Here is a 25,474-nt window from a genome sequence, read left to right as displayed (position 1 = left end):
TGGGTCGCCCTTCCCAGTCTCGAGAGGGCGGAGTCTTGTTCTCTCTCGGCTCTACCCCTGAGGGGGCAGGGCCCGGCGCGCGGCCTCCCGGGGTTCTCTAGGGGCGGGGCCTGGAGGTCGTCACCATCCCCCAGGAGGGCGCAGTTAGGCGCGTCTGACAGACGGACCGACAGACTGACGGACAGATGGCTATGGCTGTCTCCCTATTGGTCCGGAGCTGCGGCCGGCTGAGCCGAGGTGAGCGCGGGCCGGGGCGGGTCCGGGCAGGGGCGGCGGAGGGCTCCCTTGGGCGTGACCTTTGCCCCACTTCGGGCCCGGCTAAGCCGGCTCCCTTCTTCTTGTCCTCTACCCCCAGCACAAGCGGGGACACACCCAGGGACGGCGCCCCCGCCCTTCCCTTCTCCTCCTGGGGGTCCCTCTACCACCCGAGCCTTGGTGCGGGGGGAGAGCTCCGTCTGCCCCAGGGCCTCGGCGACCCCCTCCGCCCCTCCCCCCCTCCCCCTGCCCCTTCACTCCCTCTCAGAGACTCCTCGTGGCCGCCCCACAGGAGAAAGTCTTTCTCACGCCCCTCCCCCCAGGAGAGCCCCTCTGAGGCCCTCCAGGCAGCGACCTTTCCCTAAATATTTTTCTTTCCTTCTTTCTACCCAGACACCCCCTACTCCCCCCCATCTCCACGTACTTAGTCAGCTCCATCACTAGAACTCCGTCGGCGCTTTGAGATCAGTGCAGTGAAACTTTCTTCTTTCTTTTTTTCCCCCTGAGGCAATTGGGGTTAAGTGTTTTGCCCAGAATCGCGCTGCTGGAAGTGTTAAGTGTCTGATAAAATTTGAACTCAGGGCTGGGGCTCTAACCACTGTGCCGCCCAGCCCCCGGCAGCTCCTGTGCCGGACGTAGTCTGAGGGCCTGGGGCCCTCCGGGACCGGGCCGATGCGCGGCCCGAACTTGAAGTCCGTGCTGGGTCATTAAGGAGATGGAGAAAGTCCTGGGGTGGAGGGGGGGGGGGAGGGCCACCCGAGGATGGTCCAAGTTGGACCCAATTAAAGCATCTTTAGAAACCATCTCATGGATAAAAACACTGCTCAGCGAAGATTTTAAGTGAAGTCAGTGACACTTTGATGAATTTCACGGAACCCACAGGGTTAAGTTACAGGTAATGACGGAGCTAGGAATTCATTCAGATCCTTCGGCTCCAGATCCAGAAGGAAAAACAAACTCGTTTCCCCGCCCCCCCCCCCCAAAAAAAAAAAACTTTTTATTTGCTTCTTCAGAGCAATAAACATTGTCAATTACCACCACACCATTAGGACTCTAAGCATAATGAAACAAATTTCCGGAAGTTCAAAGTGACAAATCAAAAATAGCCTGTGTATGGTACATATCATTGAAATAGTACTTATTATACACATAAAATCGATTTTAATGTTTTATCCCAGAATATAACTCTGGGAAGTTTTACTGCCTAGTACAATCCCCGTGGGACCCTGAAAAGCCTAGAATGGGTAACAGGAAGCTGAACATTCATGTCAGTTATCATTATACTTCAAAAATCCCAAATCAGATCTGATTAGAGGGGGCAGGAAAGGAAGGAAAGGGAACAAGCATTTTTACAGTATCACCACCTTTTCTAGGTGGGGGATATTACCTCCATTTTACAGTGAAAAGAACCGAGGCAAACGGGTCAACTTGACCATACCTGAGGTAATAAATTTGAATTCAGAACTTCGGACATAAATAGAATTCAATTAAAATTCCTAGATTCAATGTAACATTTGCTAAGTGCACAATCTTATGCAAGCCGGAACTAACTGTTTTTTCTATTTCCTAATTTTGGGATTGTTGAAGGGAGTGTGATAGAGCCATTCTTTGAATTAGAAACCAAAGTCTTCCTATAAAAATGCTTACTTAAAATGGTGAAAATTGCACTGATCCATCTTTGGTTCCCCTAAAAAGTTAAGTTTAGAAAAGTCACTTCTTAGGGATTTCTTGTATTTCACACACATATACATGCACATTTCTTTAGGGTTTTGTTTAAAACAAACCAGTCTTAAGGGACATTGAATATGATTAGGTAGAAAGGACTGATAGATTTCAAATGATGGAAACTATGGAAACGCGATTTAAAGGCCAGGTGAAATGGGACAGTTTGCATTTTATCAGCCAAGTCAATAAAACATTCATTTAACACCTACTCTGTGCTAAGTATTTTTTTTTTCTTTTCCCTGAGGCTGGGGTTAAGTGACTTGCCCAGGGTCACACAGCTAGGAAGTGTTAAGTGTCTGAGACTAGATTTGAACTCGGGTCCTCCTGAATTCAAGGCTGGTGCTCTGTCCATTGCGCCACCTAGCTGCCCCCCTGTGCCAAGTATTGAGGAGCTAAATAAAAATAAAGACAGCCCCCTCCCTCCTTATGGGATGGCAAAGGAAGAGTGGGAGCAAAGGAAGCTCCATGAGGGTGGGGGCAGAGTGGAGAATCCACCAAAGTCCCAAACCAGTGGAGCTGGTGGGAAATGGGGAGATGTACTGATCCCATGGCCCTACCCTCCAGCCAGAGGTCCAATTAAAGGCCCAGAATGATGTGCTATGAGGACCAGGTAGAATTAATCTTGTAGATAATGAGATTTCCTGAGGATTAGTTTGGGGGTGGGTGGGAGGGGTGAGGGGGCCCAGTGTGGAGGCGGGTTAGAGGGTCCAGAGAAGTCCAAAATCTGGATAACGGTGGGAAATAAGGAAGGTCAGCACTGGGATGGTGGGTGGGGATGGGGCTAGAAAATAACTTTTGTGGAAACAAGCTTCTTAATTAACTTATTATTGTAGAGAATCCAAAGAGATGGTGTTACTCTCACATTAATTGAGAAGTTTAAAGGAAGGGATGTCACCAAGAGCCTAAGATGGAGCCTTGGAAGTTTTTTGCCTTCATATTGGAGAGATTTTGGATCTTCAGATCTAGCTCCTATGCCTGTCTGGGTCTCTGTTGGTATCTATAAAAGGAGGGAGTGGGACCGGTGTCCCCTGGGCTCCCTGCCACATCTGGGTCTCTACTTCTGTGACCTGGGCCTCTCTCCTGGACAGCTTTCTGTTCCTGGGGCTGGAGGCGGCTGCACACCGTCTACCAGTCTGCAGAGCTGCCTGAGACGCACCAGATGCTTCGCCAAACCTGCCAAGACTTTGCCGAGAAGGAGCTGGCCCCTATTGCTGGGCAGCTGGATAAGGAGCACTGCTTTCCTGCTGCCCAGGTAAGTGCCTTGCTTCCGCTCCCCACTTTTGTAAGCAAGGGCATGGATGGCCTGGACAAAGGCTGGGGGACACAGATGTTAGGAGAAGCAGGTTCAAGTGTCCTTCTGTCAGAGGTGACCCATGGGAGTGTCTCAGTCCCTCTGTTCTCGTCCCTTCTGGGGGTCTCACAAAATCCCAGGGCTGGAAGGCAGCCTGTACCTGAAGGGGCGTCTCCTAAGAGCCCCAGAGAGGGAACCCCCAGGTGGAAGTTGGCCAGTCCAACTCTGCTTGGAAGGTTTTCCTTGCTTTGACCCTACGTTGGTCTCTGCTGCTTCTCCCACCCCTATCTTGGGGGCCAAGTGGTACGCTCTGTACTCTCACACCTTCTTGTACATCTGGTCATCGTCTTATCGGGCCTTTTCCTGCCTTGCTCAGACATCTCTGAGCTCTTCGTCCTAACCTTGATGTCTGCTGCTGTCAGTGCCATTCGGGTGCCCTCTCCTAGAGGTGCCTTCTCCTTCTGAGCCCCCTTTCTACACGGAGGCCCGAGAGCAGTGGGCTCTGTCCTTGGGAAGGGGAGGCTTCGGCCCCCACATGTCATGGACCTTTTGGGACCACATTTATAAGGACATAATGAAGCCCAACCACTGTGCTGCTGTCCCACACTAGCGTGGTCTCATCCATGGTTATTTCCAGTTGTTTCTGGCTCTACATGAACCCATTTAGGGTTTTTTTTTGGCAAAGATAATGAATGAGTTTGACATTTCTGCTCCACATCCTTTATGGATGGGGAAACTGTGGCAGCACAGGGAAGTGACTGGCCGTCTTCCTGACTCCAGACACCCCCACTCTACCACCTCGCTGCCTAGTACAGGAAGAGTCAGCCTCAGAGTCATGGAGAGCTGGGTTCAGGTCCCAGCTCCAATGTTTACAAATAGCTTTGAGACCCTGGGCAAGCCTTTTGATCTCTCAGGACTCTGGGCAGAGAAGGGCTGGCCTGACCTGGGAGTGAGAGCTCTCTGTACAGATGTAATCACACTATTTGATTAGAGAAGATCCAACACTGTGCCTGTTCTTTCCCCAAACTTATTTCACCTTTAATCAGATGGGCAGAAAAGAAATGATTTCCAAGGCTAATTCCAAACCAAACATTCTTGAACTTCCCACAGCATCGTTTTATGCGGGGTTTTGTTTTTTGCTGAGGCAATAGGGTCACTTGCCCAGGGTCACACAAATAGTTTTGTATCCTGTGTTATGTCTTCTACTAGAATATAAACTTTTTATCTGTTCTTTAACTTTCCATCTTTGTGTCTCTCTCTAGGCTTTGCTTGTACATACTAGATAATGGATAATCATTTAGTTTTAGTAAAGGCGAATTCATTGTTGTCTTTCTGAGAGCCGATTAAACTTTGTAGACCCAGAGATAGTAGTAGGAGAGGAGTGTGAGAGAGGGACAGATAGATACAAACATCCAGAGAGGGACAAAGTCAAGTTAAAATTTGGGGTGCACTTTTTGTAGTAACTAATTGGCTTGCATTGTAATCTGAGATTGATTTTAGATATAATCCTACATGGGATTCACCATAATTATTCTTTTTTTATACATATATATATATTTATTAATTTCATTAAATATTTTCCAATTACATGTAAAACAATTTTTAACATTCACTTAATGATTGTTAAATCTCTGTCCCCCTTTCATGAGAAGGTAAGCAATTTGATATCAGTTATACATGTGAAGTCAGGCAAAACATATTTTCATATTGGCCGTATTGCAAAAGAAAACACAAACAAAATAAATCAAGAGAAATAAAAAGTTTTAAAAGTGCTTCAATGTATATTCAGAATTCTTTCTCTCAAGATCAGTAGCATCATGAATCCTTTAGAATTATCTTGCATCAGCTACACCCAGAAAAGGAACACTGGGAATGAGTGTAAACTGTTGGTATTCTTGTTTTTCTTCCCAGGTTATTTTTACCTTCTAAATCCAATTCTCCTTGTGCAACAAGAGAACTATACAGTTCTGCACACATATCTAGGATATACTGTAACATAATTAACATGCATAAGACTGCCTGCCATCTAGGGGAAGGGGTGGAGGGAGGGAAGGGAAAAGTTGGAACAGAAGTGAGTGCAAGGGATAATGTAAAAAATTACCTAAGCATATGTTCTGTCAATAAAAAGATATAATAAGATGTTAGGATTACAAGATGATAACTCAGGTCCCTGTTCGGGCACCAGATTGTCAAGGTCCGGGCTAGCTCCTCTGAAGGGCTCAGAATAAGTCCTTGCCAGGATAAGCAAAAGTCTTTGCCCCATGTTGGGCGCCAAAATGTAAAGGTTCGGTCATCTCTAAGTTATCCTTCCAGACTGCCATCTCAACTCAATCTCCCAGCCAGACTAACTCCTTGCCCTACTGCCCTCCTCTTTTATCCTAGCAGAGAATGGGCTAGGGAGAATTCAGGGGCCTGTGGGAAACACTTCAACCAATGAACTTGCTTCCTCTAAAGGTGCAAACTCCTTTAAACATGTAAACTCTACCTCAGAAGTCCAAAGGTGTAAACTTCCTTCAAAGGCCTGAACCAAAGGTGTGAATTCTGAGCCAGAGAATTGTTTAGACAACCTGAGCTATCACCTTGTAATCCTAACAATAAAAAAAATAGAATTATCTTGCATCACTGTGTTTACTAGAGTAGTTAAAATTTTCACAGTTTGATCATGCTTACAATATTGATTTTTAAAAATAAATAATAGCATTTTATTTCAAAATATATGCAAAAAGTTTTCAACATTCACGCTTGTAAAACTTTGTGTTCCAAACTTTTTCTCCCTCTTTTCCCTCTAGACAGCAAGCAATATGTTAAACATGTGCAATTCTTCTATACATATTTCCACAGTTGTCACGTTGCACGAGAAAAATCAGATACAATATTTGGTGAACAATGTCTTCCTGGTTCTGCTCACTTCCCTTTGTATCAGTTCATATACAATTTCCTAGATTTTCTGGAAAGACTTACATGAACTAATGCTGAGGGAAGTGAGCAGTCCTAGGAGAACATTGTAACAGGGAGGACCAACGATGATTGACTTAAGCTCTTCTCGGCAATACATGATCCAACATGATTCCAAAAGATTCATGATGGAAAATGCTATTCTTCTCTAGGGAGCGGTCTGAATTCAGATTGAAGCATACGATTTTCACTTTGACTTTTCCTTTTTTTGTTCTTTTTGTTCTTTTTCTTCTTTTATAACTCGATTAATGTGGAAATATGTTTTACATGATTGCATATGTATCATCTGATGTGAACTCCAAACAAAGCCATCCTGTCTCCATTGTCAACCCTGTTGCACACAAAAGGAGACCAAATTCCTAGGATTGTCTTGTTAGCATAACTAAGGCATACTCCTGTCCCACTATACAGTTGCTCATGTAGACATAATACACATGTGAGTTTCTTCTCAATTAGGACCCTCCCTAACTCCTTAGATCCTGCCCTTAATTTCCTTCACCCTCTGATCTTTAAAAAACCTCTTTCACTCAATTAAGCAATGGCTATTGCTTAATCCTTTGTGATTGTGCCGTGAGCTTTTTCACATCAGTAAAAGGTGTATTTTTACTATGATAATGCCTGTTGTGAATTTTTCACATTTTGAACCACTCTCCTACAACCTGTTTCTTCTTCATAACCTATGTCAGATTGCTTGCCATCTTGAGATGGGAGGGGGAGAGGGAAAGAGAAGGTGTGAAATGTGCGCCTCAAAATTTCAGAAGAAATGAATGTTGGAGATCTTTACATGAAAAAAAATTGGAATTTGGAAAAAAATTGGAATTGGAAATTTGGATTGGATTTGGGAAATTGGAATTGGAAGTTGGAAATTAATTGGGCGAAAATAAATACTACTTATGTTTCAAACTAACTCACCAGGTTTTTTTTTGTTTGTTTGTTTGTTTGGTTTTTTTGTTACACACTAAGGGATAAGTGTTTTTGTTTATTTTACTCTATATGTTTTATTTGGGGGTTAGTTTACATTTCAGTTGACTGCAAATCATTTTTTTAAAATTAGTTTATAATTATAATTTTTTTTTACAACATTATTCCTTGTATTCAGTTTTCCAAATTTTTCCCTCCCTCTCTCTACTCCCTCCCCTAGATGACAGGCAATCCCATACATATTAAATGTGTTACAGTATATCCAAAAAACAATATATGTGTGTAAAATCAAATTTCTTGTTGCATGGTAAGAATTGGATTCCGAAGGTATAAGTAACCTGGGTAGGAAGACAACAGTGCAAACAGTTTACATTCACTTCCCAGTGTTCCTCCTCTGGGTATAGTTGTTTCTGTCCATCATTGATCAACTGGAACTGAATTGGATCTTCTTTATGTTGAAGATTTCCACTTCCATCAGAATACATCCTCATACAGTATCGTTGTTTCCTTTACTCCTGGTTCTGCTCGTTTCACTCAGCATCAGTTGATGTAAGTCTCTCCAAGCCTCTCTGTATTCCTCCTGCTGGTCATTTCTTACCGAGCAATAATATTCCATAATATTGATATTCCACAATTTACCCAACCATTCTCCAACTGATGGGCATCCATTCATCTTCCAGCTTCTAGCCACTACGAAAAGAGCTGCCACAAACATTTTGGCACACACAGGTCCCTTTCCCTTCTTTAGTATTTGTTTGGGATATAAGCCCAGTAATAGCACTGCTGGGTCAAAGGGTGTGCACGCTTACTCACCAGGTTTTTGTGAAACCATCCTGCCCATTATTTCTCATAGCACAGTACTATTCTGTCAAAACTTGTTTGGCCATTCCCTAATTGATGAGTTTCCCCTCTATTTCCAATTCTTTGCCACCACAAATAAGAGCTGCTATGATGTACAAATAGGTCATTTCCCCTTTTCTTTGATCTCTTTGGGACACAGACCTAATAATGGTATTGCTTGGTCATAGGGTGAGCATAATTTTATGGCCCTTTGGGTGTCATTCCAAATTATTCTCCAGATTGATTTGATCCCTTCACAACTCCACATACACCGCTTTAGTGTCCCAGTTTTTCCACATCCCTTACAACCTTTGTCATTTTCCTTTTACTCTTTATCCTCCCTCTCTCTAAAGCTATTTTCAGTAAGAAAGTAGGTGAATTTATTGTCTCTGAATAAGGAGTCCTCTCATAAAGGGCCAGGCAGATGTGCCTCTGTGGGAAAATGAAAGAAGTCCTGGAAAATGAACTAAATAATTGAAGCCCCCAAGCATTTGACTGGCAGTTCCAGGGATATCAAAAAGAAAACTACAGCCACCATTATAAGAGTTTTGACCTTTCTTCAAGTAACTCTTTTCTTGCTATCAATTCTGATGCTTCTCTACCTAATTTGTTAATCTAGGATGGAATCCACTTCCTTTTCCATATTCTCTGTTGTGATTCTCTCTTCTCCTTTCCTTAGCCCCAAACTTTTGTTATATGTCTAGTAGAAGATTTAAGCTTAAACACTTGTCAGGTAAAACAATAATCAATTCTGGAAAACTAGGACAGAGTTTCAGAAAGATGCAGGGTAGGTTTTCTTACTATGTAAGTTGGTAGAATGTCTATAATGTAAGAGCAAGATGTCCAGACACAAAGTAAAAAATAAAAAATTTAGTAGTTGGCTTGTGAAATAAGCTATCAGTTTTGACTCTACAACCGAACAGTACTCTGTTCAATACAGGAAGTGATAGGCAGGGGAGCTGGGAATCTTATAGAAGCTATTTGATTTTCCTAACTTCACTCTGCAACTTTGCATACTCTAGATACTTAATATATCTTTTTATTATGTTTTTTTTTAAATTATGTTATAGATCAAAAAGGAAGGCAACTGAAAAGGAATAATTCTTTGATGATGATTGCAATGATTAGATGAGAACAGAACTTAAACAAGTTTGATGAGTTAGCTGTTCAGCACTGTTTAATTCGATTTTGGGGACTCGCTCAAGTTCCCTCATAAACAACGCCTGAGGTTTTTGAGTAGCAGTTAGAGACACTCGGTAGGCTCAAAGCACAGCCTTTCTATATGGTCCCATTGTAGTTAAATTCTGTCCAGATTGGGAAATAGGCAGTATGCAACTGGAAAAATCTGGTAAATTTTCGAAATGTTTGCTTTGTGAATTTAAATTCAACATTATAAGTATATTTTGGGAATATTTAAATTTGGTTTAATCGGAAATAACCCTTGCTTTTCCCTCTAAAATCTAAATTTCTCTATGAAACGTATAAGTTTTAGCAACTTTAACATAAAAATCGATCTGGGCAGGGCCAAAGAATAATTGTTGTGGACTGCTGGAATGTTCTGCCACAGCTTGGACACACATAGTCCCTATGAACATTTCTGATGGCTTCTCTAATATTGTGGGTCTGGAGTTTCTTCTGGGTTAATTCACCTCTGCTTTGCTCACAGAACATGGCCCCTTCTTCGAGGAGGGCGCGCTATGCTGGGTGGTTCTGTGCCAGTGTCTCCCATGTAATCCAGTTGACTCTAAAGTTCTTAAGAGAAACCTTAGATGTCTTTGTACCACTTTTTCTGACTACCTTGTGAACTTGCCCTGGATAAGTCCTCCCCCCCAAAATTATGTTGACAGCTTTTGGAAAAGTGGGGTCACAATACAAAGGCATTAACTGATATCTTTTAGAGTTTACCGTCATATAGGGCAAAATTGTTCCTTTGAGTTTGTTTTGATATTCCCTGTCACCGTAGTAACTTTCTGTGCCCAGATTCTTCTTATTGTGTATGTGCTTGCCCATTTTCTCAGCCTGTTTCTTGACTGTTAACCTAATATAAAGATCGGACTCTGCTCCTGGGGCACAGAGGACACTTCTAAATTTCAGGTTTTGGTGTAGCTCTTTTTAGAGCTAGTGCTGGGGAGTTTTCCGTTCTTCCAAGGCGGCATGAGTAAGGAGACGATGTGTTTACTCTTCTTCTGATCTTAGCAATCACAAGCTCTTTTCCACCCTGGAATTGTGACCAGAACTTTCACTCTCCTGTAGCAATAAGCTCCCCAGGAGAGCCTGGATCCATACCTGGGCCACCTACAGAGTTTTGCAATCACTCTTAGCAAGGAGATCTCCATAATCTTCTTCTGATCCCTTTAAGTCTATGAATTAAAGTTCTGGAAGCTGCTGAGCTGCTGATTCAGTTGCCCCCAAAGGCTGAGGCTTGTTTGCTTTGTCACTTGCTATAGTCTTTCCGGGGTGTTTCCTGTTTTAGACTAAGCTCCACTATTACCCTTGGGCAGCAGATTTTTCCTGCCAACTTTTCAAGTTGTCACAGGTTGGAAAATTGTTTATCCCATTAAATTTCTTGTCTATTAACTCATTTTTATAGACTTTCTTTCACATATCACAGCGGTTTTAAATAGTTGTCTTCTTGCTATCATCAAACACTCAAACCCGCCTCTGTGCTTAACTGAGTGTCTTGATTCTGATTTTACCGGGAAGACTATGACCTTCTCACATGAACTCCTTCAACTTCCCTTCTCCCAAACTCAGAAGATTTTAATTTCTCTGGCCATTTTCTCCTTTCTCAGAGCAAGAAATGGCTAATAAAAAGTGAAGAACTTAGCAAATTTTAAAGCACCATAGAAATTTTAGATATTATGATTTTTCTCTGGCTATCCTCATCACCCCATCTCGTTCTGTTTCCATAAACCAACAATTCATTCCCTTTGTCTCTCTCTGTGTATCTCTCTTTTTCTTTCTCCCCTTTCTCCCTTTGCCTCTCGCTTTCCTTTTCTTTTCCTCCCTCTCTCCTTCCATCTCTCATATAAACACTCACATGTGCAGGTCTCTTATGCTCTTTCACTTAACCCTATAAATTGTCACCCTGTATCTCTTCTACTTTTCACTTCCACATCTTTTTTTTTTTTTTTTTTTAATTTTTTATTTTATTTTATAATTATAACATTTTTTGACAGTACATATGCATGGGTAATTTTTTACAACATTATCCCTTGCACTTACTTCTATTCAGATTTTTTCCCTTCCTCCCCCAACCCCCTCCCCCAGATGGCAAGCAGTCTTATATATGTTAAATATATTACAGTATAATTTAGATACAATATATGTGTGTAGAACCGAATTTTTTGTTGCACAGGAAGAATTGGATTCAGAAGGTAAAAATAACAGTTTACATTCATTTCCCAGTCCTTTTCTGGATGTAGCTGGTTCTGTCCATCATTAATCAATTGGAATTGGATTAGCTCTTCTCTATGTTGAAGAAATCCACTTCCATCAGAATACATCCTCATACAGTATCATTGTTGAAGTGTATAATGATCTTCTGGTTCTGCTCGTTTCACTCAGCATCAGTTGATGTAAGTCTCTCCAAGCCTCTCTGTATTTCTCCTGTTGGTCATTTCTTATAGAACAGTAATATTCCATAACATTCATATACCATAGATTACCCAACCATTCTCCAATTGATGGACATCCATTCGTCTTCCAGCTTCTAGCCACTATGAAAAGGGCTGCCACAAACATTTTGGCACATACAGGACCCTTTCCCTTCTCTAGTAGTTCCTTGGGGTATAAGCCCAGTAGTAGTATGGCTGGGTCAAAGGGTATGCACATTTTGATAACTTTTTGGGCATAATTCCAGATTGCTCTCCAGAATGGTTGGATTCTTTCACAACTCCACCAACAATGCATCAGTGTCCCAGTTTTCCCACAGCCCCTCCAACATTCATCGTTATTTGTTCCTGTCATTTTAGCCAATCTGACAGGTGTGTAATGATACCTTAGAGTTGTCTTAATTTGCATTTCTCTGATCAATAGTGATTTGGAACACTCTTTCATATGAGTGGAAATAGTTTTAATTTCATCATCTGAAAATTGTCTGTTCATATCCTTTGACCATTTATCAATTGGAGAATGGCTTGATTTCTTATAAATTAAAGTCAATTCTCTGTATATTTTGGAGATGAGGCCTTTATCAGAACCTTTAACTGTAAAAATTTTTTCCCAATTTGTTACTTCCCTTCTAATCTTGTTTGCATTAGTTTTGTTTGTGCAGAAACTTTTTAATTTGGTGTAATCAAAATGTTCTATTTTGTGATCAATAATGGTCTCTAGTTCTCCCTTGGACACAAACTCCTTCCTCCTCCACAAGTCTGAGAGGTAAACCATCCCATGTTCCTCCAATTTATTTATGATTTCGTTCTTTATGCCTAAATCTTGGACCCATTTTGATCTAATCTTAGTATGTGGTGTTAAATGTGGGTCCATGCCTAGTTTCTGCCATACTAATTTCCAGTTTTCCCAGCAGTTTTTGTTAAATAATGAATTCTTATCCCAAAATTTGGGATCTTTGGGTTTGTCAAAGATTAGATTGCTATTTTTATTCACTATCTTGTCCTGTGAACCTAACCTATGCCACTGATCAACTAGTCTATTTCTTAGCCAATACCAAATGGTTTTGGTGACTGTTGCTTTATAATATAGCTTTAAATCAGGTACACTTAGACCACCTTCCTCTGACTTTTTTTTCATTAGTTCCCTTGCAATTCTCGACCTTTTATTCTTCCATATGAATTTTGTTGTTATTTTTTCTAGGTCATTAAAATAGTTTCTTGGGAGTCTGATTGGTATAGCACTAAATAAATAGATTAGTTTGGGGAGTATTGTCATCTTTATTATATTCGCTCGGCCTATCCAAGAACATTGAATGTCTTTCCAATTATTTAAATCTGACTTTATTTTTGTGGCAAGTGTTTTGTAATTTTGCTCATATAATTCCTGACTCTCCTTTGGTAGATATATTCCCAAATATTTGATACTATCGACTGTTATTTTGAATGGAATTTCTCTTTGTATCTCTTGCTGTTGGATTGTGTTGGTAATGTATAAAAATCCTGAGGATTTATGTGGATTTATTTTGTATCCTGCGACTTTGCTAAAATTCTGAATTATTTCTAATAGCTTTTTAGCAGAGTCTTTGGGGTTCTCTAAGTATACCATCATGTCATCTGCGAAAATCACTTCCACATCTTTTAGAAAGAAGAGTCTACCAGACCAGAGATGCAAATAATCATACGTGAGTACATCACAATACAGTGTTCTAGAGGATTTATTCTGCTAACCAACACGAGAATCAAAATTTGGTAATTATGGAAGTACAAAGTGCGATGAAACTGTTCTCTATATTTCTCAGTTGCCAACTTTGGTCTTTTTTTAGTCTTCATCCTTAACCTATCAGCTGTCTATTAGCCATTCTCTCCTCCTGAATTTTCTTTTTCTCTTTGAGTTTTTTTGATAATGCATACCTACACACATTACATTTTTTGTGGTCATTTGAATTTTGTTCTTTTTCTCTGGAGAACTTCTTGACTTTCCCCAAATTTAGATTTCTTTCTGGTTCCTCTTTTTCTCACTGATGAATAGGTGTCAGAATAGGATTTTCCTCTGCTCTCATAAGTATATGGGCTAGCCCTGAAAATTGGTTATCTATTAATGGCCTTGCCCAGATGTCCTCATGATAGTGGTCTTCTCTGGGATTTTATAGGACTTGATAATCTTTTTTTTTTCTCTCTTAAAAATATATTTTTTATTTGAAAATCAAATACAAAATAGGAAAAAAAATTGAAGAAGAAAGAAAAAGAAAAAAAATTGTCATTTGCACAGCAGAACATAATGGAGGATTCAAAATATATAACAATAAATTTCCATTTCAAGAAAGCATATATAATAATAGAAGATACCGTTTCAGATTGTCCATCTTTTTTTGCTTCCTTTGTAGATTTTCTTTTGTTTTCCGCTTTTCACTTTTTATTTTCATTTGTTTTAGTATAATAGTTTTTTATTTTCAAAATACATGCAAAGATAGTTTTCCACATTCACCCTTGCAAAACTTTGTGTTCCAAATTTTATTCGCTTCCTTGCCCCCCTCTTCTTCCCCTAGACAGCAAGTCATCCAATATAGGTTAAATATTTGCAGTTCTTTTAAAGATATTTCCACATTTTTTGATAAATAATCTTAAAGTCGAGCTCAGCTCTACTCCAAGGCACCATGAAGAAGTTGAAGAATTTTGGAAATATGACTATGCTTATTTTTTTCTGTGGGTCTAGCAACTCTGCTTCAGTTGTAGTTGAGTTCTCTTGCACCCTTTTCAAGTTTTCAGCTCAGCTGCTGTGAATTGGGCTTGTGTCTATCACTTGGTCAGTAATCCACTCTGAGACTTCTGAGTTTTTCCCAAGTAAACTGCTCTACCAGAGTCCATATGAGGAGTTAGTATTCACAGAAAGCCTGAAGGCCCCATTTTATCTGTCAGAATTCCTGCAGGGAGAGAACCTCCTCAGAACACCCCAACGAAGTTGAAGAAGAAAGGAACCAGTAGAGATAAAACCCATCCGAGTTGACACTTGTGGTAGCCAAGAACTGGAAACTGGAAGGAAAGGAAGTACTCATCAACTGGGGGATTTCTGAACAAATTAAGTAGCAAAATTAAGGGTACATAAACCTAGTGGAATATACGGTACCATAAGGCCTTGTGAATATGATGGATTCAGAGAAACCTAGAAGAATTTGTACAGACTCAAGGGGAGCAGAATGAAGGGAACCAAGCCAGTGAATCAGGCTATGCCCTACTGTATTGTCAAAGAGACTTGGGAGCTCTGCTCGGTCCCGTGATCTGTCCTGACTTTGGAAGGCTGATGATGCTGCATCCTTCATACTTCTTAGCATTTTCAGGCAAGGCTGATCTGTTTATTTTGCTTGCCTATATCAGCAAAAAGAGACACCTTCTTTCTGGAGGGCAGGTCATCAGAGTGATACAAAAAATAAGAAAAGAAAGAAAACATCAATTAAAAATTCATAGAAGGTAAAATTTTTTAAAAATGTAAAAATTCATAGAAAAAAGCATATTTTATTTTTCCCCAGTTATATGTAAAAACATTTTTTAGTGGATAAAGCACCAGCCCTAAATTCAGGAAGACCTGAGTTCAAATCTAGTCTCAGACCCTTAACACTTCCCTGGCTGTGTGATCCTGGGCAAGTCACTTAATCCCCATTGGCTTAGGGGGGGAAAAAAAAAGCAATTTTTGATATTTCCTTTTTTTAAACTTTGGGATCCAAACTCTCTCCCTTCTTACCTCCCCTGCCACCGTCAAGAAGGCAAGCAATTCAGTATGTTACCTGTGTAGTCACGTAAAACATTTCCATAATTGTCGTGTTGTGAAAGGGAAGATTGTAGTCTGGGGGAACCTTCTACTGGCACTGGATGAGGCTCCCAGACACTTTGAGCCAACTCAGCCCAAGCTGTGGCTACAGGAGAGTAGGATCGACCCCAGACTGGTGGGCGCAGTAGCAGAGGGGGAGGCCCCGTGTTTAAGATTTCAGGATAGAGAGAACTGATTGTGCTCCTTCATTTCGTTTCTGGGACAGAGGGGTAAACCGATGCTGCACTGGTGCATTTTCTGGACCTCTGATAGTAAGAGTATCTGTGGTGGCAGTTTCAGGGGCCTTGGATCACTGAAGTCACTCATAAACCAAGATGAGCAGTGAACAATCCGGCCTCCGCTCAAAGTGCATTGTAAGAGTCAAAAAGTCAAAGATGCCCAGATAGAGCTGGGACAACAATAACAGGAAAAACCTGAAGCCTGAGCCATTATCTCCCACACCCAACAGAAACTTGTAGCCAAGAAATAGGCCATTAAACATGAATATACAGGGGGCAGCCAGGTGGCCCAGTGGATAGAGCACCAGCCCTGAGTTCAAATGTGACCTCAGACACTTAATGCTCCTGTGTGACCCTGGGCAAGTCACTTAACCCCAAGTGCCTCAGCAAAATAAACTAATAAAAAACCCCAAATATACATGGGAGTATTATGGGAAGATGGTGGAGCCCTCCAGATTTCACCCACAAATGAACAAAGTTGCAAAGACAAGTGTAGACAGCTGAAAAACAGACTTGTGGCTCCTCTCTGTTCAGCTAGGTTCATTGACTAGCTGGCTTCTCAGATAGCCTCTACTTTACTCATAGGAACTTTCACCTCCGAGGAGTTGGGCTTTGACTCCAGGAAGACTGAGGGAACCTCTAGGGAGGAGGAATCCCAGAGTCTGTGCTGCTGAAATGCTGGCCTGGGGAAAGCACCAGGGAGTGCAGAACCAGTGGGAGGGGGAGCCTTCAGGCACTTACAGGGGGAGGAGTTCTGGCTTTGGGCTTCCAGGTCACAGGAGAAAACTCAAGGGGCATCAGAGGCCAGAGCCCTCCCACCCCAGCACTAGAGGTGATTACACTATTAATAAGTTCTTGTGTAAAAAAAAATGCTCATGCAAAGCAGAAGTACACTTCTCATTTCCTGTACCTTGATTTTCAAAATTCTTTTTTTGAGTTCTTCTGTGGCCTGAGGTCAATTCATAATTTTTTTGGAGGCTTTTGATGCAGAATCTTTGTCTTTGTTATCTTCTGAGCACTTGTTTTGCTCTTCCTTGTCACCAGAGGAACTTTCTGGGGCAGAATCTTTCTCTGTTATTTGCTTGTCCCCCTCTCCTCTAAAGTCTGTTACTTGACTTTTAACTTCCTTAAAGTAGGGCTCTGCTTCCAGGGTAGAGGGCCCACTGTCCCAAGCTTCCACGACTTTGCGCAGCTGTTTTCAGAGATGCTTCTAGGGTCCTGTAAGTTTTCAGTTCTCCCCAAGGGGTAGAATTTAAGAGAAGTGTGTTTAATCCTCTCCTGGCCTGTGCTCTGGCCCGTGAGCAACCACAAGCACTCTCTTCTGTCCTGGAATTGTGAGGAGGAACCATGCTCCGTGGTGGCTGCAATTCTGATAAGTGTTCCAGGGGATGTGGGAAAATTGGGACACTAATGCGTTGTTCGGATTTGGAACTGATCCAACCATCCTGAAGAGCAATTTGGAACTCTGCCCAAAGGGCTATCAAACTGTGCATACCCTTTGACCCAGCAATGTCTCTACTGGGCTTCTATTCCAAAGAGATCTTCTTAAAGGAGGGAAAGGGACCCACGTGTGCAAAAAATGTTTGTGGTAGCCCTTTTTGTAGTGGCCAGAAACTGGAAACTGAGTGGATGCCCATCAGCTGGGGGATGGCTGGGTAAATGATGGTATATGAAGGTTATGGAATATTATTGCTCTGTAAGAAATGACCAGCAGGAGGAATACAGAGAGGCTTGGAGAGACTGACAAGAACTGATGCTTTGTGAAGTGAGCAGAACCAAGAAAACGTACACGGCAACAGCAAGATTATAGAGGATCAATTCTGATGGACAGGGTTCTTTTCAACAATGAAGTGATAATAGGGATGAAAGATGCCATCTTCACCCAGAGAGAGAACTATGGAGACTGAATATGGGTTAAAGCATAGTATTTTTCACCTTTTTGCTTTTTTATGGCTTTTCTCCTTTTGGTCTGATTTTTCTTATACAACATGACAAATATGAAATATGTTTAAAATAATTGCACATTTAATCTATATTAGATTGCTATCTTGAGACGAGGGAAGAGAAGGAAAAAAAATTGGGAATGTGCAAAGTTTTACAATATGAATGTTGAAAACTATCTTTACATGTATTTGGAAAAATAAAATATTATCGAGAAAAAATAAAATAAAAAACAAGCAACAACAATAAAAAAAAAGAGTATGCAGATTAAGGGGGCAGTGGTTAGAAATAAACTAGACTTGAGGAGGGATAGGGTAAAAAAAATAGAGAAGGAGAGGGGGGGAATAGGATGGAAGCAAATATATAACTACTAGTTATAACTTTGAATGTCAATGGGATGAACTCGTCCATGAAATGGAAGTGAAAAGCAGAATGGATCAAAGGCCAGGGCCTAAGAATGTTGTTTATAAGACACATTTAAAAATGAGAGACATACACAGAGTAAAACTAAAAGTCCAGGGTAGAACTTATTATTCTTCAGCTGATGTAAAAAAAAAAAAAAAAAAAAAAAAAGCAGGTGTAGTAATCATGATTTCAGACAAAGTTGAAGCTAAAATAGATTTCATTAAAATAAGCAGAAAAACTTACGGAATACAGCAAAAGCAGTATTCAGAAGAAAGTGTATATTTTAGCTGTTTACATCAATAAAATAGAGAAAGAGCCAATCAATGAATTGGGTATGCAATTTTAAAAACTTTTAGAAAAAGAACAAGTTAAAAATCCCCAATTAAACATCAAATTGGAAATCCTGAAAATTAAAAGTTGAGATTAATAAAACTGAATGTTAGAAAACCATGGACTTAATAAATAAAACTAGAAGCTGCTTTTCTGGAGAGGAAAACCTCAATATAATAGATAAACCATTGGTTAATATTATTATTATTATTTTCCCCTCTGAGGTTGGGGTTAAGTGACTTGCCCAGGGTCACACAGCCAGGAAGTGTTAAGTGTCTGAGACTAGATTTGAACTTGGGTCCTCCTGAATTCAGGGCTGGTGCTCTGTCCACTGCGCCACCTAGCTGCCCCCTGGTTAATATTATTTTTAAAAGAGAGAAGAAAACCAAATCAATAGTATCAAAAATGAAAAGGGTGAAAACACTAGTAATGAAGATGTTATTAAAGCAATTTTAGGAGTTATTTCACCCAATTATATGCCAATAAATTTTAACAATTCCAAGAGAAATGGAAAAATACTTACAAAAATATAAATTGCCTTGATTAACAGATAAGGAAATAAATATTTAAATAAATCTAGTTTAGAAAAAGAATTTGATTAGGCCATAAATGAACTTCATAAGAAAAAGCCACAAAACCAGATGGATAGACAAGTGAATTCTACCAAGTATTTAAAAATTAACTAATTTCAATATCATCACGAAAGGATGGGTTACAACATCAAGTCAGAAATCCTAACTCAAGGAAACAGATTTTTCTTCATAGGTCGCACTGTGATTGGGAGGAGACAGAGTCCATGAATTGAGTAAGATTTGGGGGCAGGGAAGCATGGTTAAGAAACTACATTATGTGGGAAGCACAGGGGACGGCTTCAGAGGGTATCACCGGCAGCCCTCGGTGAAGAAGTAGATGAATTTGGGAAGTGAGCAGAGGCCTGGAGCAGAGGCCTGGAGCAGAGGCCTGCAGCAGAGGCCTGGAGCAGAGGCCTGGAGCAGAGGCCTGCAGCAGAGGCCTGGAGCAGAGGCCTCGAGCAGAGGCCTGGAACAGAGGCCTGGAGCAGAGGCCTGCAGCAGAGGCCTGGAACAGAGGCCTCGAGCAGAGGCCTGGAGCAGAAGGCCTGGAGCAGAGGCCTGCAGCGGAGGCCTGGAGCGGAGGCCTGGAGCGGAGACCTGGAGCGGAGGCCTGCAGCGGAGGCCTGCAGCGGAGGCCTGCAGCGGAGGCCTGGAGCGGAGGCCTGGAGCGGAGACCTGGAGCGGAGGCCTGCAGCAGAGGCCTGCAGCAGAGGCCTGGAGCAGAGGCCTGGAGCAGAGGCCTGGAGCATAGGCCTCAAGCAGAGGCCTGCAGCAGAGGCCTGGAGCAGAGGCCTGGAGCATAGGCCTGCAGCAGAGGTCTGGAGCAGAGGCTGGAGCATAGGCCTGCAGCAGAGGCCTGCAGCAGAGGCCTGGAGCAGAGGCTGGAGCATAGGCCTGCAGCAGAGGCCTGCAGCAGAGGCCTGGAGCAGAGGCTGGAGCAGAGGCCTGCAGCGGAGGCCTGCAGCAGAGGCCTGGAGCAGAGGCCTGCAGCGGAGGCCTGCAGCAGAGGCCTCTAGCAGAGGCCTCTAGCAGAGGCCTGGAACAAAGGGATTTGGGGGGGAAACAGGCCTCAGGGCTGTCCGGGCCCAGAGCAGATGCTGGGGAATGTCTTGCAGTAGTTGTATCATACCATGTGCTACGTCATGCTGTGCTACATTAATGCTATTCTGTGCTGTTACACACTATGGTGCGGAGTTATACTATGTACCGCTCTATGCTAATACTCATATTATAGTAATACAATCTGGTGCTACACTATACTAATGCGCGCTCAGCTGTTACTGGTACTTTACTGATACTCTCCTGTGCCACACTACACTACCACTGTGCTGTGTTATGCTATCCTGTACTACACCGTGTTAACGCCATTTTTAAAAGTGTGCCCACCAGCAGGGAAGGAGCTTGTTGTTGTATGGAAACCACAGGCCTCTCCCATAATTTGTGATGAGAAGGGTGGGCCAGAAGCGTGGCTCCCGGGACACGGGTGGAGAGTCAGGGAAGGCAGACGGTGCCACGGTTTCCCAGGGCGAGAAGAGCTGGGTGTCTGCAAGTCCGGTCTTCCATCCCTGTGCAGCACGTCACTCCAGGGACATGTTCCTAAAGGGTCAGTCAGTGGAATTCATGAAGGGGAAGCAGGGACGCGGAGAGCAGCTGTGGCTGCGCGAGGGATGAGTCCCGCCCCACTCGGCTCATTTACCCCGTTGACAAGGTTTAATAGATGGCTGCTTGGGGGGATTTGTCTCCCACTGTGAGAAGCAGAAGATGGAGCGGGCCCCTGCTCTCAAGGAGCCAAAGCCCACTTTGGGGAGATGATGTGGACGGTCCTGGGGGTGAATGACAAGGGGGCTACAGACACAGTGGCTGGAAGGCGGCTGTTCAGAGGGATCGGAGGCAAGGAACGTGACCAGTTTTTTGGGGGGTGTTTCACTCTGCTTGGCTGGTCAGCCAGCGGCTCTTTGCCCCTGGGCTTCCTGCACAATCTGATGGGCATGGGCTGTTCTGGCCACCACCGTGGCCTCCTTCAGCCGAGGGGAGGTGGCAGACGGGGAGGGCGGGTGGCTGGTGGTCGATCCATGGAGCCGTGCTGAAATGGCCAAGTGACCGGACCCAGGTCTTGGTGGTGACTGGCTCTGGGTCAGCTTCGAAGGTCTCCAGTGGGAGGCTTGGGAGGCTTCGGGAGGCGGCACATGGGAACGGCTCGGGGGTTTCATCCAGCCGGAGTCAGCAGGGCGGTGGGATAGGGTCAGCCTCGGGCCAGCCTGGGCTGGGCCGCCTCTGGCTGACCGGCTTCAGTGGGGGAGGGACAGGTGAGCCGCCTGTCCAGAGGAGGGCAGCAAAGGATTGTGGCCGGGGCAGGTGGGCCTGGCTCTGTGGGATGACTGAGGGCGGACCTGGCAGCTGAGGGCTCGGGCTCCCCTCGCTGGACACAGGGGTGCAGGACCCAGGAGCCGGCTTTTCCCCGAGATGGGCCATCTTGGCCCTTGCCAGGTCGGAGCGGGCTCGGGCTCAGTTTGGCCGGGCCTGTGGGCCCCAGTCCCTTCTGATTCTGCCTTTCTGTGATTCCTTGGGATCAGGTAAAGAAGATGGGCGCCCTAGGGCTGCTGGCTATGGATGTGCCCGAGGAGTTCAACGGCGCCGGCCTGGACTACCTGGCCTATGCCGTGGCTTTGGAGGAGATCAGCCGCGGCTGCGCCTCCACCGGTGTCATCATGAGCGTCAACAACGTGAGCGAAGCCCCCGGGGCCTCTGGGAGGGGGGGAGCCCAGGAGGGGAGGTCAGAGGCCGGCAGCTCACGCCCTCTCCTCCGTCCGCAGTCTCTCTATCTGGGGCCAATCCTTAAGTTTGGGTCCAAAGAGCAGAAGCAGCGCTGGATCTCGCCCTTCACCAGTGGTGACAAAATCGGTTGCTTTGCTCTCAGTGAACCAGGTACTGGGTTGGGGCTGGGAGACCCCCGTGTCACCCCATAGGCGCAGCCCCAAAGCAGGGAGGAAAGGCCTGGCCAGGGATGCCCAAGAAGCCACTAAACATCCTGGGGGGCTGCTCGCTCTCAGGGGGCCAGGGGGCTCTGAGGGGACCCGGCTCAGTGGCTGCCTCTGGCCGCATCCCCCAGCAAAGCCCTGGGAGAGTGTGTCTGTCAGAGTGTGGGGGCCGCCCTGTGGGGCCGGGGCTTTGTCCATGCGGCCCTGAACCTCTCTGTGGCTCAGGGAACGGCAGTGACGCTGGGGCTGCTTCCACCACTGCCCGACTGGAGGGGGATTCGTGGGTGCTGAATGGCACCAAGGCCTGGATCACCAACGCCTGGGAAGCCTCCGCTGCCGTGGTCTTTGCCACCACGGACAAGTCCTTGAAACACAAGGTGAGGACGGTGGGTGGCCATGCCCCCTGTGGGCCTGGCAGGGGCGCCCTGAGCTTGGGCCCCGGTGGAGGCGGGCACTCATTCTGGAGGGCATTGCTGACCTTCTGTCGACTTCTCCTAGGGCATCACGGCCTTTCTGGTCCCCATGCCCACTCCCGGGCTCTCTCTGGGGAAGAAGGAAGATAAGCTGGGGATCCGAGCCTCCTCCACGGCCAACCTCATCTTTGAGGACTGTCGCATTCCCAAGGAGAACGTGCTGGGCGAGATGGGCATGGGTTTCAAGATTGCCATGGTGAGCTTGGGGAGGGCATTTGGGAGGGGGCTCGGGGAGGGACTTGGGGAGGGGTAGACCGGTCGGACTGAGTCTCGGGCCATCCTGACAGCAAACCCTGGACATGGGCCGGATCGGCATCGCCGCCCAGGCCCTGGGCATCGCCCAGGCATCCTTGGACTGTGCCGTGGACTACGCCGAGAAGCGCACGGCCTTCGGCTCCCCTCTCACCAAGCTGCAGAACATCCAGGTAATGGGTAGAAGCTTGGAAGTGAGGGAGGGACCCCCGGGGCTGTGGATGTTCAGCTCCTGCCCCGGGAGTGTGGGGGGAGTGGGACAGGGGGGACCCATGAGCCTTGGCTTCTGTGTGTTTCAGTTCAAGTTGGCAGACATGGCCCTGGCCCTGGAGAGCGCCCGGCTGCTGACCTGGCGGGCTGCCATGCTCAAGGACAACAAGAAGCCCTACAGCAAGGTGCCCCCTGCGGAGGGGAGGGAATGGCCCCGGATTCCACATCCAGGGCTCTGGAAGGGTGGGGGGCGGGGCTGGCAGACTCAGCCCGGGGTCCTGGGAGGCACAGACTCTGGGGAGGTGGGGGAGTTAGCTGCCAGCCAGCGCGCCTCACGCGGGCTCATGTCTTCCTGGCTAGGAGGCTGCGATGGCCAAGCTGGCGGCGTCCGAAGCCGCCACGAGGATCGCCCACCAGGTGAGTGAGCTTGCCGGGAGGCATGGACTCTGCTGAAGGCCCAGGTCCTCGGAGGCCACAAAGGCTCCTCATCTTCTCTTCCAGGCCATTCAGATCCTGGGCGGGATGGGCTACGTGACCGAGATGCCCGCCGAGCGCCATTATCGCGATGCTCGGATCACGGAGATCTACGAGGGCACCAGTGAGATCCAGCGGCTGGTGATTGCCGGGCACCTGCTGAAGAGCTACCGGAGCTGAGCCATCGCCTCGGGCTGGGGGCTCTGGGGTTGGCGCTTCCTCCAGAACCAGGCTGCCCGGCAGCCGGCTTCCACGGCTGTGTGAGGGGGGGCCGCCCCTCTGGGGAAGAGACCCTTGGCGAGCTTGACCCCCAGCCCTATCCCACCCTAGCCAGCCTGCCGTGCTCAGTCTCCTCAGGGAAGCATGTGGCTGCCGGGAGCCCTGGGGTGGGTGGCGGGCTCTGATCAGGGCCCCAGTGCCTTCATCTCCCACCTAAGAAATACAGCGTCCAGCGGTGGACGTGGCGGGGCTGGACATGGACGCCTTACTCTTGCCCTCACCTTGGTGCCTGAGCTCTGGGACCCCAAGGAGCTCGCGGGGATCCCACCGAACTCCAGGGAGCTGTGGGGGCAGCAGCCTCCTTGGATCTTCCAGGGACGGAGACGAGCCCCGAGGAGGATCTGTCCATTTGGTCGTCCTGCCACTGGCCTTTGGGCAACACAGACTGAAGGGGAGGAGGACGGACCCTGGGGAGGGGGGAATCATGTGACTACTGATTATGGAGGAAGCGGGCCGTGTCTTAAATTAGAAGCAAATGACACAATAAACATGTAACTCCAGCTTTAAAAAACCCTAAATTTCATCCTCCCCACGCCCACCGTCTCTGCCAGGATGTCCTGGGGCTGCTCCCAGGGGGGCCTCCGTCTTCACCCCATGGTTGGGATCGGCTCCTCCTCCTCATCCCGCTTCCCTTCCTCGGCATCGATGCCCACCCGTCTCCCCGGTTTCTCGGAAGCCCCTCCGCCACCATCACAGGTGGCTCTGCTCCCCCCGGAGGCCTGCCCTTGCCGGGGACTGTGGGCACCCCACAGGGCCATGGAGGGAAGCAGCCAGGGAGAGGGAAGGAAGGTGATCACCCAAAGCAAAGCGCTTTATGAGCATCTCTAGTCCAGTGGGCCAGAGGCCGCCATTGTGTTTTACAGATAGAGCAACTGAGGGCAGCTGTTCCACCTGTGCCCCGAGGCCTGGGGTGGGCATTTGGGGGATGGGGAGGACCAGAGCCGTACTTTGGGGTGTCAGGCAGCTGTAGGATAGTCCTGGAGTGAGGGGCAGGGATGGAGCCAATGGGATTTTAAAGGAGAGCCCACAATTATTTCATTAAAGGGATGAGTTGTTGCTTTGTGAAAATCGGAATAAAAGTAGATCCTGAAGCTATTCACCCCCCGCCCCCCACCTCCTTATTGGGCCGATACCAAGGAGCTTGGGCAAGACAGCAGTGGGGGAGGGGGGGGGGGAGAATTGCCAGGCCAGGTTCCGAGAACGATCCCCTGTCCTCAGATGGCTTCCTGTGACTTTGTCCAGACAAGGCCGGAGCCCCAGCTCGGGGGAGCTCCCAGAAACCTCCCATGTGTCCAGACCTGAGAGCCGCTTTGGCCACGGCCATGACCTCCCACATGTCATAGGCGCTCGCTCTGGACCAGCCTGTCCCCCTTGTCTTTGGGTTCCTCGCAGGCGGAGGAGGGAGGAAGGGGCAGGGAGAGAGGGACCCTCTGTTATCAGAAGCCGAGGTGCCCGGCCCAGCCTCAGCAGTCCAAGAAAATGGGCAGTGCCGGATTGGACTCCCCAGGAGCGTGGCTGCTGAGGGTGAGGGGGGGGTGCAAAAGAAGGTGGGAAAATCCTCCAGGTGGGAGGTGGGGGCAGGGCCAGCTCTGCACTGAGCCTGGGGCTACAGAAGCAGGAACACGAGGGGCTCCGGGCAGGAGAGTGGGGGCAGTTCCCTCTACTCCGCACAAGGAAGCAGAGACTCAGACTAAACACGGACCCGGACACACAGGCTGAACAATTCCCAGCAGCCTCTGCACCCCTGGAGAAGGCTGGACAAATTCCGTCCCCTTGGTCCCAATCCCTGCCCCTTTCCCAGGCCTGGAATCCTGGTTTTCCCAAAGTGCAGAGACTCCCGAGCGATCCCCCCAACGGACCGGACAAAGCGCCTCCTGCACCCAGGAACTGCGCCATGGAGACTGAATGTGAATCACCC

General features: G+C 46.1%; 1 protein-coding gene across 1 annotated transcript; it reads left to right on the top strand.

Annotated features, from left to right (window-relative positions):
- ACADS (acyl-CoA dehydrogenase short chain) lies at positions 1-24,067 on the top strand. The gene is made up of 10 exons (XM_074296037.1): positions 1-237; positions 3,069-3,232; positions 21,464-21,613; positions 21,704-21,815; positions 22,094-22,245; positions 22,367-22,537; positions 22,629-22,766; positions 22,893-22,988; positions 23,164-23,220; positions 23,305-24,067. The coding sequence occupies exons 1-10, from the start codon at positions 186-188 to the stop codon at positions 23,455-23,457; spliced, it is 1,245 nt and encodes a 414-aa protein (XP_074152138.1). The 5' UTR covers positions 1-185; the 3' UTR covers positions 23,458-24,067.
- Positions 24,068-25,474: the final 1,407 nt, after the last annotated feature.

This window comes from Sminthopsis crassicaudata, chromosome 1, assembly GCF_048593235.1.
Source record: "Sminthopsis crassicaudata isolate SCR6 chromosome 1, ASM4859323v1, whole genome shotgun sequence".
Lineage (NCBI taxonomy): Eukaryota > Metazoa > Chordata > Mammalia > Dasyuromorphia > Dasyuridae > Sminthopsis > Sminthopsis crassicaudata.
This window is presented reverse-complemented; position numbering and strand designations above follow the sequence as displayed.

Excerpts from the sequence above, each read along its gene's own strand:
- ACADS (XM_074296037.1), top strand. The coding sequence starts at position 186 with ATGGCTATGGCTGTCTCCCTATTGGTCCGGAGCTGCGGCCGGCTGAGC. Across the intron at positions 238-3,068 it reads CTGCGGCCGGCTGAGCCGAG|CTTTCTGTTCCTGGGGCTGG; the intron begins GTGAGCGCGGGC and ends TCTCCTGGACAG. Across the intron at positions 22,538-22,628 it reads TGGGTTTCAAGATTGCCATG|CAAACCCTGGACATGGGCCG; the intron begins GTGAGCTTGGGG and ends CCATCCTGACAG.